The sequence below is a fragment of the Marmota monax genome, unplaced genomic scaffold (assembly GCF_021218885.2).
Source record: "Marmota monax isolate L192 unplaced genomic scaffold, Marmota_monax_Labrador192_F-V1.1 WCK01_AAM20220418_F8-fsc00068, whole genome shotgun sequence".
NCBI lineage: Eukaryota > Metazoa > Chordata > Mammalia > Rodentia > Sciuridae > Marmota > Marmota monax.
The window spans coordinates 1,196,951-1,217,526 of record NW_026692352.1 but is presented as its reverse complement, the minus strand read 5'-3'; the positions used below and the strand labels follow the sequence as shown (position 1 = coordinate 1,217,526).

At 34.8% G+C, this 20,576-nt stretch overlaps 2 protein-coding genes across 2 annotated transcripts; both read left to right on the top strand.

Annotated features, from left to right (window-relative positions):
- The first annotated feature begins 5,039 nt into the window (after positions 1–5,039).
- Positions 5,040–5,990, top strand: LOC124091141 (olfactory receptor 52A5-like). Its single transcript, XM_046442112.1, has one exon. The coding sequence runs from the start codon at positions 5,040–5,042 to the stop codon at positions 5,988–5,990; it is 951 nt and encodes a 316-aa protein (XP_046298068.1).
- Positions 5,991–17,303: 11,313 nt separating this feature from the next.
- On the top strand, positions 17,304–18,260 carry LOC124090956 (olfactory receptor 51L1-like). Its single transcript, XM_046441766.1, has one exon. The coding sequence runs from the start codon at positions 17,304–17,306 to the stop codon at positions 18,258–18,260; it is 957 nt and encodes a 318-aa protein (XP_046297722.1).
- Positions 18,261–20,576: the final 2,316 nt, after the last annotated feature.

Sequence of the window (20,576 nt, the reverse complement as noted above, 5' to 3'; positions counted from 1 at the left end):
TCTATATGAGGGCAGAATGATCAGAAAGCAACAGTGTCTAGAGTCAAGTGTTTCAAGTCAGAAAGATTCCATATTATCATAATAAATGTTTTCCAGAATATATCTCAAACAGTTAATAAAATATAGAGTGGAAAAATTTAAGGTCTGACAAGTTGGAGGATCTCTAGAGAACTGGATTAATATTTGAATTTAAACTTTGTTTGCTAAAGGTTAGGAGCCTATCCATGCTGACTGGAGGGGATTCAGAAGAAGTTCTCAGTGTATCTTCAAATATCTGATTTGTTTCATGGGAAGGAGTGGGTAAGTATTTGTGAGTTAACATCTGGCATTTTATGAAATAACAGTACATTTTACAATTCTTTCTATGTATTTGAAATGAATTATCTCATTTAATTTTCAGTCATCCTTTAATGTGGTTCTATCCATTTGTCTTATTTTACCAATGCTGACATTGTTGAACTTACTTTTATAACGAGCTCAAGAGCATGAAAGGTATTCAGTAGCAGATTCAGGGTTTGAACTGTCTAGTCTGGTCTTAAATTCTGGACAATTCACTGCTATGATCAATGGAAAATGTGTTGTTTGGGAATGTAGATTTAAAACCTTAATAAAAAATCAAGATGGAGGGAGTTTGGGGATAATTATATAAGGATCTTTCTGACATTCAGAGCTGTCCTGCAATGTAAAAGATTGTCACAGAAAAAATAAGGGAGTTTTCTGTCACTGAAGACCTTGAGGCAGAAATCAAAGGATAAAGATCACATATGAGACAAAAAGAAGAGCTCTTTATATTGCAGGGAAGAAATTTGCCCTTTTAGGAAATTTATATTGAGATCTTTAAATTTCTTAAAAATTCTAGCTGTTGGTAATTGCCATAATTTGGAACAGGAATTATACATGAGAATAATGATTAAGGATATACCCATACAGAGAATATCCAAATTTCAGTATTGTTTGGCTCCGGGATTTCAATGATTAGAGAAATTGTTTTTTTCTTTTAAACATGTGCATATTTATGCACACAAAGTGTTTCCCTCAGGTTGTCTGTTGTCATCCAGCCCAGTAATTCTCAGCCCAAGAACATTTTCCGCTTCATCTCTCTCAGATTATTTTATGTCGGGAGCCGCTCTGGAAATACACTCCCTTAAGTCCTGAGTAAGAGATACTGAACAATTATTGCACCCCACAATAACTTGTGCTTTACCACCTCTCGGATAATGGGGTGTGGCTCTAGGAGTAGGCATTACTGGGTGGGGTTGAGTTACACTCACCTCTTCCTTTGTAATCCTACCCCTTTGCCCTTTTGGGGGTAGAATTTTCCATGGAAACTCCTCTTGTGTGTCTCCTATGTAAGAATAAAGAATCCAATGGCTCTCTCTCTTTCCATAGACCCTTATGGTTACAGAGCCTTTAGGATTCTTGAAAAGGTACTTCTGCGTGTTTGTGTGCTTTCTTCCCCATTTTCTTAAGTTGTTGGAATAGTCAGATTTGTGAATGCAGCATAAGTCACCAGCTAGGATAGGTGATGACACTCCTACATCAAGTCAGTGAGTTCCATGGATTTGCCTTGTTATTCTTTCACTATTTTCACATCATTTTATGATATTCCAGCAGGGCTATTACAAATAGCTTTCCACTAAGTTATTCCAACCCACTATTTTCAAGCTCATCAGTTCATTCACCAAGCTACTGACAGATTGAACTTATAATGGGCAAAAATTTTGCCCAACCTCCTGCATGATTGATTTGCTTAAATTGGTACCTCACATTTGGTCTTCTTCCCTGTTCATTGCCACAACTCTTATCATTCTTGCTTATTAGCCACTTTAATGCTAAAACATTTATTGATTGGTAATGCCAGCATACATCACATCTGTGATTTTGAACAATGTATTTTCTTTTCTTAGAATTCCTTTCTTCATATATTTTGCCTGGTTAATATCTACTGAAGATTATTCCCACAGATAGCTAGTTTTATCCTTCTTGATTTTAAAAGGTATGTAAATTCAACAATTCTTATTTAATTTAGGGCTCCTCTCCTTCTCAGTGTAAGACCCTTGAACAAAGGTCAGCTCCTTCTCTGATACATTCTTCCCCTCACATCCAGGGGACATTTGGCAATGCCTGAGACATTTTTTATTGTTGCTTCTGATATCCAATGGGTAGGAAAGAGGGATGCTGCTAAAACATCAGCATCATAGAGACTATCCTTACAACAGCAACAACAAAATTATTTGCCCTAAAATGTAGTTAGGCCATTATAGAGAAACCTGCCCTAGAAGATTATCAGTTAGAGTCATGGAATTTGGAAATAGAAAACTGGGGAGAATAAAGGTAAATTAATTTTGCAGTATGACCCATGGTCTTTTAGACTGAAAATATGTTTTTTTTTTAAAATGTATTTGTTATTTTGTTTAGTTACTGCATTCTTCTACTTTCATTCTCCTTCATCTGATCGCTCTGAACACACAGTGTAAGAGCCAGCTTGTATCATCCCTTTCTCTTATTTCCAGGTCAACTGTCAGTCATGTGGCAATGTAAAATTTCCCCAATTAACATAATGATAAAACCAAAATTGTAATTTTTAGATGAATCACAGATTATTTTTGGTTACTGTATGTTCATATGCTGTAGGATATATGATTATATATCAGATAGGCCACATGTAATGTACATGTTCTATACTGTTTCTATTGTATTTATGTACCTTGTGGAATAAGGAAGTGATACAGGAACAGTTTCTGAACAGGTACATACCACGTAAAACATTTAGAGTATTTTACATAGCCCAGACTGATTCAGTTATACTATGTTGAACATTTCCTAATATTTTTAATTGAATTATAATTACAAAACCTCAAAGGATATAAATTTGTTATTTTGTTCTTGCTGAGTAAATATGCCATAGAATTCAGATCCAAAGAAAATTGCCTATAATTATTCTTTCTTAGTTCATTAATATTGTAGGATAATATGCTAACATTATAAGGCAAAGAAAGTATATCTAAAACCTTCAAAGATGTTAGAAGAGTAAGTGATGATTAATGCATTTTTAATAAACAGTAGATGATTCTTTTTGAATTCTAGGTATTTACTACAATTTAGTTACTTCTTAAATATAGATTGTATTAATTTGTCTTCATTCCTCAAATGCTTTAAACAATACTAAGACTATAAAAGATATTTAATAAATATATCTGAATAAAAACATTAGGAGATAAACATTTAATTTGTGTATGATAACATTATCTTGTGATGGAAGAAAGACCTGGTTGAACGTGATTTTGTATTTGTTAAAAGGAAGAGTTTCTCAATGACAAGACTCAGGAAATTTTTGATCATAGTTTGATAAGTTTAAAGAAAAGGAAGCAGCAAATGCTCCTCCAGTTGCCCTGATGTGGGTTATAGTTGCCAATTTATTTCTGAGATTCATTTTTAGTTGATCAGGGAAGTGGATGAAGCAACAACAAACACCCCTGTGAAATGATGGAGAAGGCATGGTTTTCATCCTCTTGATTCAGTAGTAAGGGAACAGAAAATAATCATCTAGTAAATTTAATTTTGCTCATTTAATATGATCATGGTATACAGAAACATGGATCCTGATGGCTCATTTTTCAATGACTTTGGCAAAGGAAAGAGAAAAAAAAAGAGAGGAGTTTTGGGGGCGAAATGGTTAAAAGACCATACTCCTAATCTAACTCCAGTATATTTTTCTAAAATAAATTATTTTCTCCTCATTTTCCAATGAAACCTCACTATCTCTTAAGTAACTATTTTAAATATTACTTCAATGGCTTCAGAAAATGATTTTCACAATTCTACAAGAAAATAAATGCATTGTGTAAATGATTTAAGATTTTTGTATTCTGAGGGAAAATTATTTCTTGAAGGAGAAATAAATACAGATTGCAAATAGGCAGGAAAATGACTTTGAGCTTTGGAAGATGTAAGGCAAAGCTCCTCTGTGCTGAAGCAAATTCCTTGGTAACCAAGATGGATGTCTGCAGTGTCATGGGGGTGGGGGTGACCAGTGAAGGCAGAGACAGAACAGGATGGAGAGAGTCCTATGGAAAACACTGTGGAGAAGAAAAATTCCACCTCAATGGAAATTGTAGTTTGGTTGGATGGAAGATCTACAAGGCTGTGAAGAAAAGAAAATACTTTTTATAAGTCATTTCATGTTATTTCAAAAGGTTAAAGAGAAATAACTGTTCATTCTTAGAAAAGTGAAATGATTGCTGAGAGAGAGCAAGAGAAGCAGAGAACATGGGTTGGCACTGATGTTAAATACAAGTGATGTGCGCATAGCCGGTCATGGAAGGTGAGAAGTTCTGAGAGAACGTGTCCATGAACTAAAGTATAATGGATTCATTTTCTCAGAGGACAAATAGAGAAAATTGTCAAATAAATGCTTGGATTTGGGAAAATTGGAACTTTGAGAAATGAGTTTGATTGTATTCCAAGGGAATTTATGACAAAATAAAGTATAAATAGGCTAACCTAAGAAATCCAGCTAAAGAGCAGCAAAACTGAAAAATGTTCCTGGAAAGCTTGTCTTCTGAGTTTCAGAAAACTGCTCTGTCACCTCTGAATTCTTTATATAAGGTGTAGGTAGAACCTAGATTTCAAAATATCTTTATAATTAAATAATTTTTTGTCTCTTTTCCAAGTTACAAGTCACAAACATACCCGATTAGTAGCAAACGCAGATAAAGGGAATCCTCTTGGTTCAGTAGTAAGGGAACAGAAAGTAATCATCTAGTAAATTTAATTTTGCTCATTTAATATTATCATGGTATACAGAAACATGGATCCTGATGGCTCGTTTTTCAATGACTTTGGCAAAGGAAATAGAAAGAAAAATAGAGAGGAGTTTTGGGGGTGAAAGGGTTAAAAGAGCATACTCCTAATCTAACTCCAGTATATTTTTCTAAAATAAATTATTTTCTCCTCATTTTCAATTCATCCAGTCTTGAGATGGATTAGAAGATGAAACAGCAGCAGCACCACGTGGCTCTTCTGACCAAGAAGTCACCATGCTCACATTCAATGGCTCCTTCTTCATGCCTTCTGTTTTTACACTAGTTGGGATTCCTGGCCTGGAGTCAGTGCAGTGCTGGATTGGGATTCCATTCTGCACCATGTACGTCATTGCTGTGATTGGGAATTCCCTCATTTTGGTTATCATCAAAAAAGAAAACAGCCTCCACATACCCATGTACATATTTTTGGCCATGTTGGCAGCCACAGACATGGCACTTAGCACCTGTATTCTTCCCAAAATGTTAGGCATCTTCTGGTTTCATTGGCCAGAGATTTCTTTTGATGCCTGCCTCCTGCAAATGGGTCTTGTTCACTCATTCCAGGGAACTGAATCAGGCGTCCTGCTGGCAATGGCCCTGGATCGCTATGTGGCCATCTGTAACCCCTTGAGACATGCTACTATCTTCTCCCAGAAACTCTTGACTCATCTTGGAGTGGGAGTAACAATGAGGTCTGCCATTCTTTCATTACCATCCCTGCTGCTTATCAAATGCCGACTGAAACTCTACCAAACTACAGTTATTTCCCACTCTTATTGCGAGCACATGGCCGTCGTGAAACTGGCTGCTGAAGACATCAGAGTCAACAAGATATATGGCCTATTTGTTGCCTTTGCCATCCTAGGATTTGACATAATCTTTATTACCATGTCCTATGTTCGAATCTTTGTCACTGTCTTCCAGTTGCCCCAGAAGGAGGCCCGAGTCAAGGCCTTCAATACCTGCGTAGCTCACATCTGTGTCTTCCTACCATTCTACCTCCTGGCCTTCTTCTCTTTCTTTACACACAGGTTTGGTTCTCACATACCACCCTATGTTCATATCCTCTTGTCAAATCTTTACCTGTTAGTCCCACCTTTTCTCAACCCTATTGTCTATGGAGTTAAGACCAAAGAAATCCGCAGACATGTCTGGAAAATGTTTGTCTCCTCCCCAAATTCTTGATTGTTAACTACTCCCTGCATAGAAGTTTTTGGTTGGTTATAAGTAACAACTTCACTGAGGTAAAAAAATTATATCTTCCTCAAATAGTTACATCTAAAAATAAAGGTTTATATCTCAGATGCTCATAATTTAAGGAGGTATTCAATTGATTGGCTAAAACATAAGAAACAAAATTTCTCTTGTGTTGAGATTTCAATTTAGTTATGTCATTCTTCTATGTATACCCTGTCCATTTAAACTCAATGCTTCCTCTCTAGTTCCTTAGACTTATATATAAAATAAGATTTCAGAGAAAAGTGCTTGATTCTAAATATTATGTTCTATTTTATTTATTTATTTATGATTATTATGTTTATTTATAATTTATTATGTTTATTTATAATTATTATATTTATTTATAATTATTATATTCTATTTCCTGCTGTTTGCTTTTTAAAACATTTTATAAATTTCTTCTTTTTAGTTATACATGACAGTAGAGTATATTTTGACATATTTATAGAAACATGGAGTACATGTTATCTAATTAGGATCCCAGTCTTGTGGTTTAAATGATGTGGAGATTCACTGTGGTGTATTCATATATATATAGGATAGTTATGTTAGATTCATTCCACTGTATTTCCTATTTTTTGAATCTACATTTTAACAAATTTGGAATCAATTATATTTATGGCATCACAATTCACAGAAGCCAAGCTATGGAGCCACTCCAGGTACCCATCAACAGATAACTGGATAAAGACAATGTGGTATGCATACATAATGGGTTTTATTCAGCCATAAAAAAAATGAAATTACATCATTTACCAGCATAAATGGAAGGAACTGGACATCATTATAAGTGAAAGAATCTAGACTCTGAAAGTCAAGGGCTGAATATTTTCACTTATATGTGAAGGCTAAATTAAAGAAGGGGATAGAGGTCAGTGGAAGAGATCAGTGTAATAGAGGAAGAGGGTTGAGGGGAAGGCAGGAGGGAAAAGAAAAAGGAGGTATGGTGAAGAGAAATTGACCAAATTATACTATGTACACATATGAATGTATCACAGTAAACTTTTCTTTATGTATATGTATATAAAGCAGTAATTTAAAAAAAATAAAGGAAAACCAGTGGAGTAGAGGAAGGGGAACAGAGGGAGGGAGGAAAAGAGGGAAAGAAGAAGTACTGGGGACTGAATTGTAGCAAATTATATTCCATGTGTGTATGATTATGTCAACTGAACTGAAATAGTATGCACAACTATAATGCACTAATAGAAACATTTTCAAAATTAAAAAGAATCATGTTAGTGGATAGGCAGACAAGCTGAATAAGATGTTAAATGAAATAATAAATGCAAACAACTAAATAATTCATTTTAATTCTGCATTGGATAATTAGATATTCCAGTATTTGTGGGATTAATAATACAAAGCGAATAATTATTGAAGAATCATTCTCTTAGAAAAATATGTGCCAAATATACAAAATTTTCATAAAGTTATTATGCATGAAAAATAAGAATAGAGAGAGTACACATATGGTATTTCCAAATAAGAAACCAAAATGATAGAATAAAATGATAACTACCAGTTAATCATAAATTAAATAATGAAATTCAAGGTATCAAATGTAAAATACAACAAAGTAAATAAATGAAACTAGAAAAATGCCTTTTTGGAACAAATCAACAGAAAATATAATAATCCAACCTCCTTGCATCAGAAAAAAGAAATCCAGTATGTGTCCTTAGGAATTCATGGTTTAAGTATTTTTTTCTGGAATAAGAAGTAAGATAACAAAAATCTTAAAATACACATGTAAATTGGAAAAATAATTTTTAAATGAAACTCCTATGACATCAGAATTAACTATGGGAAACTATTTTAGGTTGTAATAATTTAGCAACTAGATTTAGGTAAATTTGTAAGAGTAGATAGTACAGAAGAAAATACAAGTGTGGTAATAGCTCTTCTTTATCTATGAGTAAGTAGTTACAAATATCTTAGATTTAAGTGATTAGAAAAAAATAGGTAAATAAAACCACTGGTGGAAATGTATTTTTTCTTTTTATTTTAGTTTATAATTTACAAGCATAAAAGGGAAAAACTTATTATAAAGAAAATGACCATGATATTACAATGTAGGTGAAGAAATAAATCATTACTCACTGTCAACATGTCCTGTAATTGTCCTTTTGTTATCACAATCTCTCACTTCCCCTAACAAGTATAAACTTCTTTCTTACATCTAATATAATTATTTCCTCCCCCCCCGTTTATTCTATATACTTCGCAGCCTAAGTAGGCATTCCTAAGTTTTAAATTTTAGTATTGTTTGATTTTGAATTTTGTATGAATGACTTACACAGTATATATTGTGTGTATCTTATAAATTTTGTTTAGGTTGCTGGTTGTACCTCTATTCTGCTCATCTTTCTCCTTGAATAATATGCCATGGTAAAACACACTGTAATTTGTTGACTTTTTTATGTTGATGTGCATTGACAAAGGTCAAATATAAATAATATATTTGAATGTAAAAGATCAATTATAAATAATATATTCCTATGTATGTGTCTTCATGCACTTTGAATGCTGATTGGTACATCTAAGAATCAAAAGACCAATTCATACATATCAATATTGGTAGGTACTTTTAAACATTTCTGGAATGCTTCCATCAACTAAAACTACCATAAAGAATAAGAATATTGTGTTGCTTGATATTTTTCCCATGCTTGAGACTGGACCTTGTGATTTTAGTCACATGGTTTATAAGTAGTAGAAACTCTTTGTGGTTTTTAATTGACATTTGTCTGAAAACTATCAAAATTGGATCATATTTTCACATATATAGCCTGATTGCATATTCTTTTGTATAAATTTAATAATTGTGTCCATTTCTACCTGAATTATTAAATTATCTATGTTAGTTTTTACTAATATTTAAGAGTCCTTTATATATGTTGTGTGCAACAATTTTCTGCTATACATATTGAAAATATTGTCATCTTTTCTGAAATATACTGTTGATGCATTTTGAGGAACAGATATATGTGCTTCAATGTAGCCAAAATTATCAAACACTAAAGTCTAATACTTACCCTGCTGTATTTAAAACATCTGCCTCATGTACGCTTATGATCATATATATTCCATTATCTTCATTTTAAGATATAAAATAAATGTAGAATCACATTTTAATAATAGAAGTAGTAGATAGTGTTTATTTTTACAATTTTAGTATAAAAGAGCATATGATTAACTGTACATAAAGTATACAATCTAATCAGTTTTGACAGACATGTAGGTCTATAAAACCATTACTTCAATTAACCCAGCAATCACCCTGATTTCAAGTGCATTTGTTATTCTTCCCTCCATTTACCACCATCTCCAGGTGACCACTTGCTTGCTATCAGTACAGGTGAATTTTGCACATTGTAGATTTTGATGCAAAAAAATGCTATTTAATAGCATTTTTTATTTAGTTATTTTCATTTATCATAATTACTTTTAAATTAATTCATCAATTGTTCATTTTCTCTTGCTAAATAATATTTTACTCTATGAATATATTACAATTTACTTATCCATTCATTTGTCCATGGGCATTGGGGTTCTTTCCAAGTTGTAGGTGTGATAAATAAAGCTGCTGTTCATGTTCGTTTATAAATCTTTTTTGATCTCTGTTTCATTTGGGGTGCACACTTAGGTGTAAAAGGGCTAGGTCATTAAATAGATATGATCAAAAGTTAGGAGATGGGAGCAATAGGGAGGCTGAGTAGGAGGCTGCAGTGATCATCTGCCCAGTTTAGACAGCTCCTCATGCACCAAACACCTTCACATCACCTCGGAATTCAGGTGGAACACTGCAGTGCCTGGAAACACACACTGAAGAAGGTAGGAAGAAAAGAGCTGTCAGTGTCAGCCCTCTTCCAACCCCAGGGAGCCCAATGTGCAGAAAGTTGTAGGAAGCAGAAATTAAGTCCTGATCTTTCCCAGTGTGGTCCCCAACACAGGGAAACTCAGTGCTGGACAGGGCTCATAGACTCTGCTGCCTAGCTGAGCCTCTTGTCCCTCTTAGTCAGGTGGCCAAGGTACCATGCCCATCACCTCTACTACAACCTTGGACAGATAATAAGGATGAAAGCTCCAGCTCCTGTTGATTAGGTCAGGAAAGTGAGCATAAGTCCTTGTCTTAGAATTTAATATGGGGCTGGTAAAACCCAGCACTGTGTGAATCAAAATAGTCACCGTCCCCAGGACAGTGCCTACAGCTGGTGCCTCTGGACCCATCTGTGTGCCTATTGGTGACTCACAGACCCAGGTACACAGACTAATATCCCAGCCAGCACCAGCTGTGGCTCTTTGCAGCAGTTTTGGGCCAGCAGAGAGGCCACAGCAGAGTGTGTGCTGGTCCATTCAGTGCTGCACTGCTCCTGGTAAGTTTTGGGTTCAGGGTATGATCTGTGATTGTCGTCAATGCCCGTGAAACTGACTACTCCTTCTTCCCCTGAATAAAGCAATTATCTCTTAGGAAGAGTCTGGGGAGGCGCCCTGGATGAACACATCTTTAACTCCTGATGCCCCAGGGTCCTGAACAATTATTGTGTTCTGCAGTAACTTGGGCATTACCCCAGCTGGGATAACAAGATGTGGCTCCAGGTGTAGGCCACCCGCTGGGGTTGAGTTACACTCACCTGTTCCTTTGTAATCCTACCCATTCTGACATTTTTGGATAGAATGTTCTAAGAAACAGCGTCCCCCCATGTAAAAGCCCACTTCTGAATGTACTTGCTCGCTCTTGGGCTCTCTCTCTCTCTCTCTCTCTCTCTCTCTCTCTCTCTCTTCAGCCTCTCATGACCTTCTCTTGCTCCCCTTCTTGGGGAACCTAAGGCCAGGAGACATGGAAGCCATCCTGAAGCTCATATAAAAGGTGTGTTTGTGTGGTGTTTTGTGTCACCCCAAATTCACACGAGTGACTTTAGTTCAGCCTCCCACTCTGGACAGGGGAGGCAGAAGAGTAAAAAAAGGTAGCTGTGAAGCCACTGCCTAGGTCTGTGTGCTGATCTCCTCATAGTAAGGACCAGAACCCAGCAGAATCCTTTGCCTGTGACCATGGATGAGGATTGTGGCATATTCTCCTACCAGGTAGGAGATGTGGGGATGCAGCATCCTTTTTAGACACTTCCAGATCTTTTGGAACAACACACCTAGAATTTGGGACAGGCCTAGGCTTGGGACACCCTCTAGTGTTGAACTAAAAAAAACAACACTTAGACAGCAAACCTGGACTTAGGGGACCAAACAGTGCGGAAATAGTGGAAGTGTCCAGAGAGGAAACAAATGCACTGCTTACAGTTTTTGAAAGGAAGAACACCACAAATGCCAGATTGTAAGAAATTGAATAAAAACCTAATCCTTAATAAAGAGACAAAATTGTACATCAACAAGTATGAAGAACTTTCCAGGAATCATGATCTTAAAGAACAGAATAAGGTGACAGTATGTGACCCTATAGCAACACTCAGAGAGGATCAGAACTTTCAGATGGAGAATTCAAAAATCACTCTTTTAATAAATAACTCATCAGACTTCAAGAAGACACAGAAACAGTCTAATACTCTGAGACATTTAGAATTTTATAAGTCCAACAGCAAACCGTGAGCTGAAAAGCATACTAAGTGTAATTAAAATTGTGAAAAAAGGTCTCAAAAAACAGAAGAGACAACAGATGAAAGAATGAGTTAGCTTAAAAATAGAATATTTGAAAATACATAGTTGGAGGGGAAAAAAGAATTAAAAATAGTGAGGAAAGTTTATATGAATTTTAGAACACCATTGTAATGGAAAATATTCAAGTTAATGGGCATTCCAGAGGAAGTTGATAATATCAAAGAGGGTATAAAGCTTATTCAAGAGAATAACCAAAAGATTAAAAATATATAAATAAATAAATATAAAACTAGAGATGGATACATATATCCAGGAACAGGTAGATCAAAGATCAGCCAAATTCAGCTAGACCAAGTCTAAGCATATTATATTCAAACTCTCCAAGGGTTCTAATAAAGACAGCGTTCTCAAGGCAGCAAAAGAAAAGAAATAATACAGAAGGGTATCACAATGGGCCTGACAACAGACTGCTCAGGAGAAACCTCACACACAGGACAGTAGAGTGTGGCATGAGATGCCCACTGTACTTGCTAAGGAGGAACAGGTGCCCAGCACTATTGCTCAGCTGAGAAAATTTAACAGCATAAGATCTCTACCCAAAAATGATAAAGGGATTTCTCTGAACTGAAAGAAAGACATGTTAATGAGTAAGAAGAATATATTGAATGGTAAGACTCACTGAAAAGAGCAATACGCAGTTTCAGAATGCTCTAAAGTGAATGTGGTTCATAAACCATTCGTATATTTAGTATGAAGACTAAAAAACAAAAAATACAAATAACAACTATATTAATGTTATTAAATATGCAATACAGAAAGATGTAAATGGGGACATCAAAAAATTAAAATGTGTGGAGTGTTATAGTTTGAATGTGCGGTGCTCCCAAGAGATTGTGTGATAGAGAACAAATGAGTTCTGCTGTTTTTTCAGACATCTCCTTGGCTGTCAACATTTGTACCCATTCTCACTCTTGTTGGTCTAAGTAATGTTCTACTTGTAACTCTAAAGGTGGGTATTTGCCCATCAGGTTCTCCTCATCTAAATGGACATATGGGATTGCATTTATGATCTGGGTTGTCAGAGCATTTGGCAATTGAGGGGGTTGTAATTGCTTTTTCTCTCTCATTGCATATCTGAGAAATATATAAAACATAAAACAATGCAGTATATTTGCATTGAATAATGATAATCTTTTAAATTAAGGATTTTTTATCATAGCAAAATTAGATAATTTCAATGTTATTTAAATTAATATAAAATAATTAAAGTACAAAGATAATTTTTAGGATATCCAGTACCAGTGAATGACATAAGAACAAATCATTTATCTGCTAGTAGTTTCACAATGGGAGGTAAAAAGATGGAGATGGGAAAGTTTTTCTTATGATAAAGCATAGCATCTCATTTTCATAGACTATTAGTGGATATTGAATTTCTTTAGTAATTAACAAAATTTTCTTTATGAGAAGTGTAACTTCTCCTGAGGTCATGAGTTTATGAAAAAACAAAAACAAAACAACAACAACAAAAAAACAACAGCTATTGGTTGAGTGCATGGACTACAGTAGCATCTGGAGATTAATAAGCTTAGATATTAAGATAGTTCCTATACTAAGTGGGACTGATATTACTATTCAAATTCCAAATCCTATAGATATTTTTATCAGTTAGTAGTCTACCTATTGCAGGATTCAATCCGACAACAGGCATTTAGAAGTCAATATTATTGACAAACAGGATTTTTATTCATTGAACAAAAGCTGTCATATAGTCAGTTCAAATTTGCTTTTTTGAGAACTCTATCACAGAGAGAAATGAACCAGACTAGAGAATCAGGATATTGGATAATAATGTTGGCTTTATTGCTTATTATATGATTTTGAGGAAGGAAATCAAATAATTGAGTTTCATTTTTATCCATTATTAATATTATGTAGAACTGAACACAAGATATTTCCAGTACTTAAGTAATAGACCTATGTTCCTCACAGTATAAATTCTTAATTAGTCCCTGCTATTATCTATATACCATATTCAAAATTACATTATTGTCACTGTTAGTGGATGTTGTCATATTGTGACCGTATGCCAGCATTTCATCTCCTGTTGCATTACTTCATGTATTTCAGACAATGATGGAATAAATATTTGAGCATTTCCAAAGAATTCTTTCTTCTATGCTTCTAAATTGTAATGTCCGGCTGCAATCTTGAAGTAGTATAGAGAGGACTTTGAAAAAGTCCCCATATGTTAGCATTGGCAAGATTGTAGCCACTGTCCTGTGTTTATCATGGGGCCTCATGTCTCTGAGGACTGAAGAAGGAAGGCTTATTAAGGCATCCTGCTGGCTCTCAGAAACAGAAGGGTCATTCACAGCAAGAGGAACTAGTCTACCAAGTATGTGAGACCTGGGGGAAATAAAAGTGGGAGGAAATAGCAAAAAAAATGGGGTAACCCGAGAAGCAAAAGAGAAGGCAGACATTAAAAGTATGAGGAGGACACAGAAACTGGGTCAGGAAAGGAAAAGTTATTTTCACCAAAGGACATTATTATTTTCGTCAAAATACCTACCTTGTTCATATTCATGCTTTGAGTCTCCAAGTCAGACTGGCTTTACAGATAGACAGGGCTTATTCAAGAAGCCCCGGATGTTAATGTCCAGGGGTGTGTTGTTTACACAAGTAAAGATTGTTTTCAGACATAACAGAGAAGGGATTAAATTACAGAACGAAATTAGAATTTCACCAGATAACCTCAAGATTCCTTTCAATCTGAAGTATCAGTGTTTTCTATCACTACTTTAATTACAGCTCAGAGATCTTAACCCTAATTTATAAGTCTTTTTAGATTTTGAAGTTAATAAACAAAACCCTCAAAATCGACCCTCTTCTTCTGAGAAAGGGTGGAAGATATCTCATGGCCTTGGGGATATTATAAAAGTACAGCATCAGGAGCAGTAGGAGTTGGATGGTGAAATCAAGCAGTGCTACAGTATAAGGGGTTGTGGAACATCAGGAGAACTATCACTGGTGAATACAGATGTTGCACAGTAAATACAGAAATTGTGGGAACTTCAGAATACGAATGTGGCTATTCAGGGTCATCATCCACTAAAGCCCAAGGAGATCATGGTTTGTTTAGGTGGAAATTCCCATGCCACCCTATACTTTCCCCCCCCCCCAAATTGGCACTAACTGAATAGAATGAAAAGCACATAGTTAGGCCCATAAAAATTATTAAAGGAATTCAGAGGAGAGAAAAACAAGTTATTCCTATTTCTGCCTATGTTGGGACTTCACTGAACCAAACTGACATTCTCACCATGTGGCTACTTAGATCAATTTGTGAAATGCCCATTCTTCCTGTTTACCTCTATGAGAAGGCACTCCAGATGTGCCCATCTCTTCCACCCTCCCATTAGGTCTCACAGGACCTCTGCTGCTGCTGTCCTCATTGCCTCATTGTTAGTAGCAATAGCGGCACATTGTGGTCCCTTGTACAGGATAGACTTTAAGTATTTTACCTACAATATATCATTTTCTTTTGTATTTTAATTTTAATTGACATGTTTTAATGTTTCACTGAACAGAAGTGATAACTGTTTGAGATGATGAATATGCTAATTTACTTGATTTGATCACTCTTGGATATCCCCATTTATTCCCACAACGATCCAGTGAAGTTGCCATTATTTTGAGTTGACAAAGGAGTCAACATGGGGCAGATAAAAATAATCATTTGTCCCCTATTAAAAATGATCAAGCATTGAAAGTAGAAAATAACCTAGATGGGTGTGACTACAGAGCCAGAGAAGCAGAGTGTTAATTAGGAAGATGATGGGCAGCCACCTCCTTAAAGCCTCAAAAAAGAGTCACTGAGATCACTAAGCAGAAAAGAAATTGGACTTCAGTTCAGATATCTTCCAGCCTTCCATTTAACTTCACATTTCCTCCTCCTTGGCAGTTAGAGACAGAAGTTATTAGATCAGAGAAATTGTCCTAACTGACTGAGCAGTGAGATAGAAAAGACAGATTTCCTGTTTCTGATTTGGGCTGAAAGACTGGAAAGGAATCAAGAAGAAGGGATCAGATCTGGAAATCTGGAGGATGATGGTGATCAGGAGTGTGAGCATATAAAGAAGGATAGGTACACAAGCCCAAGATGAGAGCAGCATGTGGGGAAAGGCAGAAAGAATAAGGAGAATGGCAGGGCTGTAAGTACCAGTGTATACAATACGTGGATAGAATTTGATTATAATATGAATAGTCAGCAAAGCTTAATTTATTTCTGTAATTTACTTTTTGATTTCTTGTTTGTGGGTCTTTAGTTTCCTAGAAAATTACTGTTATTAAACATTCCAGGCAAATATCTGCTACACTTAGGGTGCATCTTCATGGGACTTAAGGAGATTAAAAGGGAATTAAGAGCCTCCAAGGGGCAAAACAGACTTCACAAGACAGGAGGATATTGATCTATTAATTATCATTGGAAGTAATTTGTCCCTTGGATGGTAAATTCCCAGGTCAGCATTTGGTAAACATGGATATGTGGGAATGATACACAAGAGTATGGTATGAAGAAACAGTTCTCTTTTCTACTTCAGACATTTTTTATTCTTATTTTTATTTTTTGACCATGGAAATGGGGAAAATATTTTCTCAAAAAATCATTTGACAAAAGATTTAATGTCAATGTCAGAGAGTGATAGACTCATTTGGGCTCTAATGTAAGTAAATATTTCTGTTATTTTCTCTATATTTTTCCTTAAATTATAAGTTTTTAAACAAGTCTCAGAGTTCTGAATAGGAAATAAAAGGAAATAGATTCTGAAATTTTTAAAAATCAGAGTGAAAGTCAATTCTATTTTAAATTGTATACTTTATATTTTACTATAACATTTTCTTTGAAATTTATATATTATTTACATTGAGTCTTACTGCCCTTGTTAGCTCTTGGGGATGACAAGGCAAAACCAAAGAGATATTAAAGTCAGTTGTCTGGAGAGGCCTAGACTGTGTCATCAATCTCATCATTGTGGGTAGATAAGAATAGGAATCATATATAATAAATTAGAACAAATTAATTAATTAATTAAGAAAAAGATTAGGATTCATGCTGTCTCATACTTGCTTGAATTCTGTAAATGTACCTTGCCTGTTTTTCTAACATTGTGAAAGAAAATATCAAATTTAGGCAGATGAAGGAATTTAATGTAAACCAGTGCAGCAGTCATTAAATATGGCTAATGTATTATTACAAGCATCCTGGCCAAGAAATCTCCTAAATACATTATAAAATTAAAAATATGTTATAGAATTTTTCATGTATGCTGCTCTGTTTGGAAAGTGTTTTTGGAAGATCATCACCATTTAGAGGGGATATTGAATGGCTTTTCATTTGGGAGGCAAAAGTGAAGGTCCTAGGGATTCTAACGTGAATATTTTACTTAACTGAGAATACTGGCAATGATATGGATAAAAATGAAGCAGAAATTTGGGGATGGGTTAAAGTGTGATTAGAGGTAAGGACTGAAGTTTTGTTTTCTTCTTTTTATTTCCTCAGTTTTCCATGATGCAAATTCTGGTCTTATCAATGCTTTACCCATTGGAGTGTCTGTGGAATTGGGTTGTGGCTTAAAAGTCAGACCTATGGGAGCCTCAAACTCTACCAGTACCCTGTCCTCCACGTTCTTTCTCACAGGGATTCCTGGCTATGAAGAATTCCACCATTGGATTTCCATCCCCTTCTGCCTCTTCTACCTTGTTGGAATAACAGGCAACTGCATCATCCTGCATATTGTCCGGACAGATCCCAGGCTCCATGAGCCCATGTATTACTTCCTGGCCATGCTCTCCCTCAGTGACATGGGCATGTCCCTGCCCACAATGATATCACTCTTAAGGGTGTTGTGGTCCATTTCCAAGGAGATCCCGTTCAATATCTGTGTCATCCAAATGTTTTTGATTCACACTTTCTCCTTCACTGAATCATCTGTGCTCTTGGCCATGGCCCTTGACCGGTATGTAGCTATCTGTCACCCCCTGCGATATGCTACTATTCTCACCCCAAAGCTTATTGCCAAGATTGGAATTGCAGCCCTGCTCAGAAGTGCTCTTCCACTCATGCCACTTCTGACCCGTTTGGCCTTCTTTCCCTTCTGCCACTCCCATGTCCTTTCTCATTCCTACTGTCTGCACCAGGACATCATCCGCCTTGCCTGTGCTGACACCAAGTTTAATGTCATATATGGGTTGGTTGTGATTACCATGCTGTGGGGCATGGACTCTCTGGGTATTTTAGTTTCTTATGTATTCATCCTTCATTCAGTGTTGAGGATTGCATCCCGTGAGGGGAGGCTTAAGGCTCTTAACACATGTGCGTCCCACATCTGTGCTGTGCTCATTCTCTATGTGCCCATGATAGGCTTATCTATTGTCCATCGTTTTGCCAAACATTCCTCTCCCTTCACATACATCTTTATGGCGCATATCTACTTAATGGTCCCACCTGTGCTCAACCCAATCATCTACAGTGTGAAAACCAAACAGATCCGCCAAGGAGTCCTCCATTTGATTCTCCCCCACAAAATTTTTTCTTCAATGTAGAATGTCCTCAAGGCAACAATCGGATCAGCACTAATGATAAGAACTCCTGGCTAATTATCTGCTCTAGGTATGTTGGAACCAATCTTGTCAACAAAAGACTACTGAAAGCATAAAAGAAAATCTAACAAAGCATGAAAAAAGAGCTATAGAAGAGAAAGTTGACATTCACTAGGATTAGACAGCCTGACCTAACACATGCTTCATAAAAACCCTTTAATTATGAATATTTTGCAGAGGATGTGTTTTAAATCATTTCCTCCCATCTTCCATTTTTAATCTTAACCTTTACCCAAGGTATTGATTTACCTATGAAATTTTCCTTGAATGTTCAAAACTCATTTCTTTGATTTGTATTATTCTATAACATTTGGCATAAAATTTTAACTTCCTTTTCTGTTATATTATTGTTTTTGTATATATGTTTATTTTCTTTCTTACAGATGTTAACATCTTGATCCAAAAATATATTGATCCAAAATATATTTTGGATCAAAGCAGAAGTTATCAACCATCACAGTATATCAGAATCATCTTTTAAACATTAATATGTATGATCTTCCTTATCTGGGAAAATTTGGTTTCTTCAGGAAAACAAAGGGCATCTCCCATGTTTATTTTATCTAATTTTTTGATAATAACTTTAATCTTGTAGAAATATTAGACTTAGAAATTTTTAAAGCTCCCAGGCTGTATCATTTGAAATTACTAACTATAAACCATTGTTATACTGTATTTTAATAATAATTTAGGTTAAATTATACTTTTAAATATAAAAAAGATAATGCAGTGAGGTATAACTATTTACAAGTGTGTGGTAGCAAGAAATACAAAATTCTAGACAAGTTTTACCCAGATCTCTTTTCAAAACAGAAAATTGTTTTCTTATATCTCTATAATAGACCAGACATGCTTGTGTATAAGATTGCATTATAATACTTGCAAAGTTAATTGAATTGTCTTAATTCACATGTATACAATGGCTGAAGGAGTAAAATAAACCAAGAAGGAAAGGAAGACTTTAGGCATGTTTTATTTTATTACTTCTAATATTGATGTTGGTCTTAATATAATATAATGTATTTTATTCTAACTACAATTACACAGGATCTGTAAGAATTAGACTATACTTGGTGTAAAAGAGGTACTTAGCAATACTGGGTGCATAAATATTAAGAAATAAACCAATCATTGAACAAAGAAGGACTTGTATGTATATGTATTTTTTTAAATCCTGGAGCTGATATGAAGTCTCATTTCATACAATAAAATTGATCTTAGAAATGTGTAATTAGTTCTGCAAATTACAAGTACATAAAGCATTCCTGGAAAATCCATGAACTTTTGTTTGTTCCCTGGTTTTGATTCAACCATGTCTGTTCCCAATAGTATTTATTTACCCCTTTCCTGAATTTACATCTCATTACCACATTCTTTCAGCACATTCACCTTGACCAAAGAAATACCAACTAAGAATAATGCAAGAAATAGAAACATCAGAGTGAGATGATTCTCTTGATAGGATAAATAAATAATTCAAAATTAATTTAAGAAAATTTTGAGAAACTGAACATTATTATCATTCATACAAGTAATATTCAACTATATATAATCATCTTTGAAATAAGACTTTAAAATGCAAACTACATTTTACATTTCTGAATATTAAACATACTTTTCTTAGTTACTATGATTCAAAATACACTATGAAATGAATTGCATTCTGACATCACATATAACTAATTAGAATAAACAAATAATTTAATAAAAAAAGAAAAAATACATTTAAAATCTTGGAGTCTATATTTTTAAATTTACATGCAAGTAAAACTCTTTTAGCATTGATTATCAAAATTTGGGGATTTGTAAATTACCATCTTCTGTGGTAAGTATTATAATTTGGTGTTAGAATTACATTATGTTCATGAAATTTATCTCAACAAAAGCATTTGAAAATATATATTGTCAAAATTAAGATAATAATTCCTAGCAAAATATATTTGGTGAAGAGAAGAGTGATTGAATACATATGATTAAATAAAGAAGTAGATGGTCATGTCATAGCATTGTGGATTACGGTCAGAAATTTTATCTTGCCATTGAAAACTTACTGAAGGCTGGTGTCCAGTCCTCTGGTAATCAATGCTTCTAACATGAGAAGCCTGCCTGTTCCTGCTTAGAATTCCAATAGTATGATTGAGGATATATCTCATTTGGATATGAATTTTTAACTAGGAGAAAATTTTTCTCGTATTGTTGAATAATGTTACAAATATTTATTTTACCAAAGGAGACAAGAAATATATATTTTCTGGAAAT

Bases quoted from the DNA above. Each gene is read 5' to 3' on its own strand.
- LOC124091141 (XM_046442112.1), top strand. From the start codon at position 5,040: ATGCTCACATTCAATGGCTCCTTCTTCATGCCTTCTGTTTTTACACTA.
- LOC124090956 (XM_046441766.1), top strand. From the start codon at position 17,304: ATGGGAGCCTCAAACTCTACCAGTACCCTGTCCTCCACGTTCTTTCTC.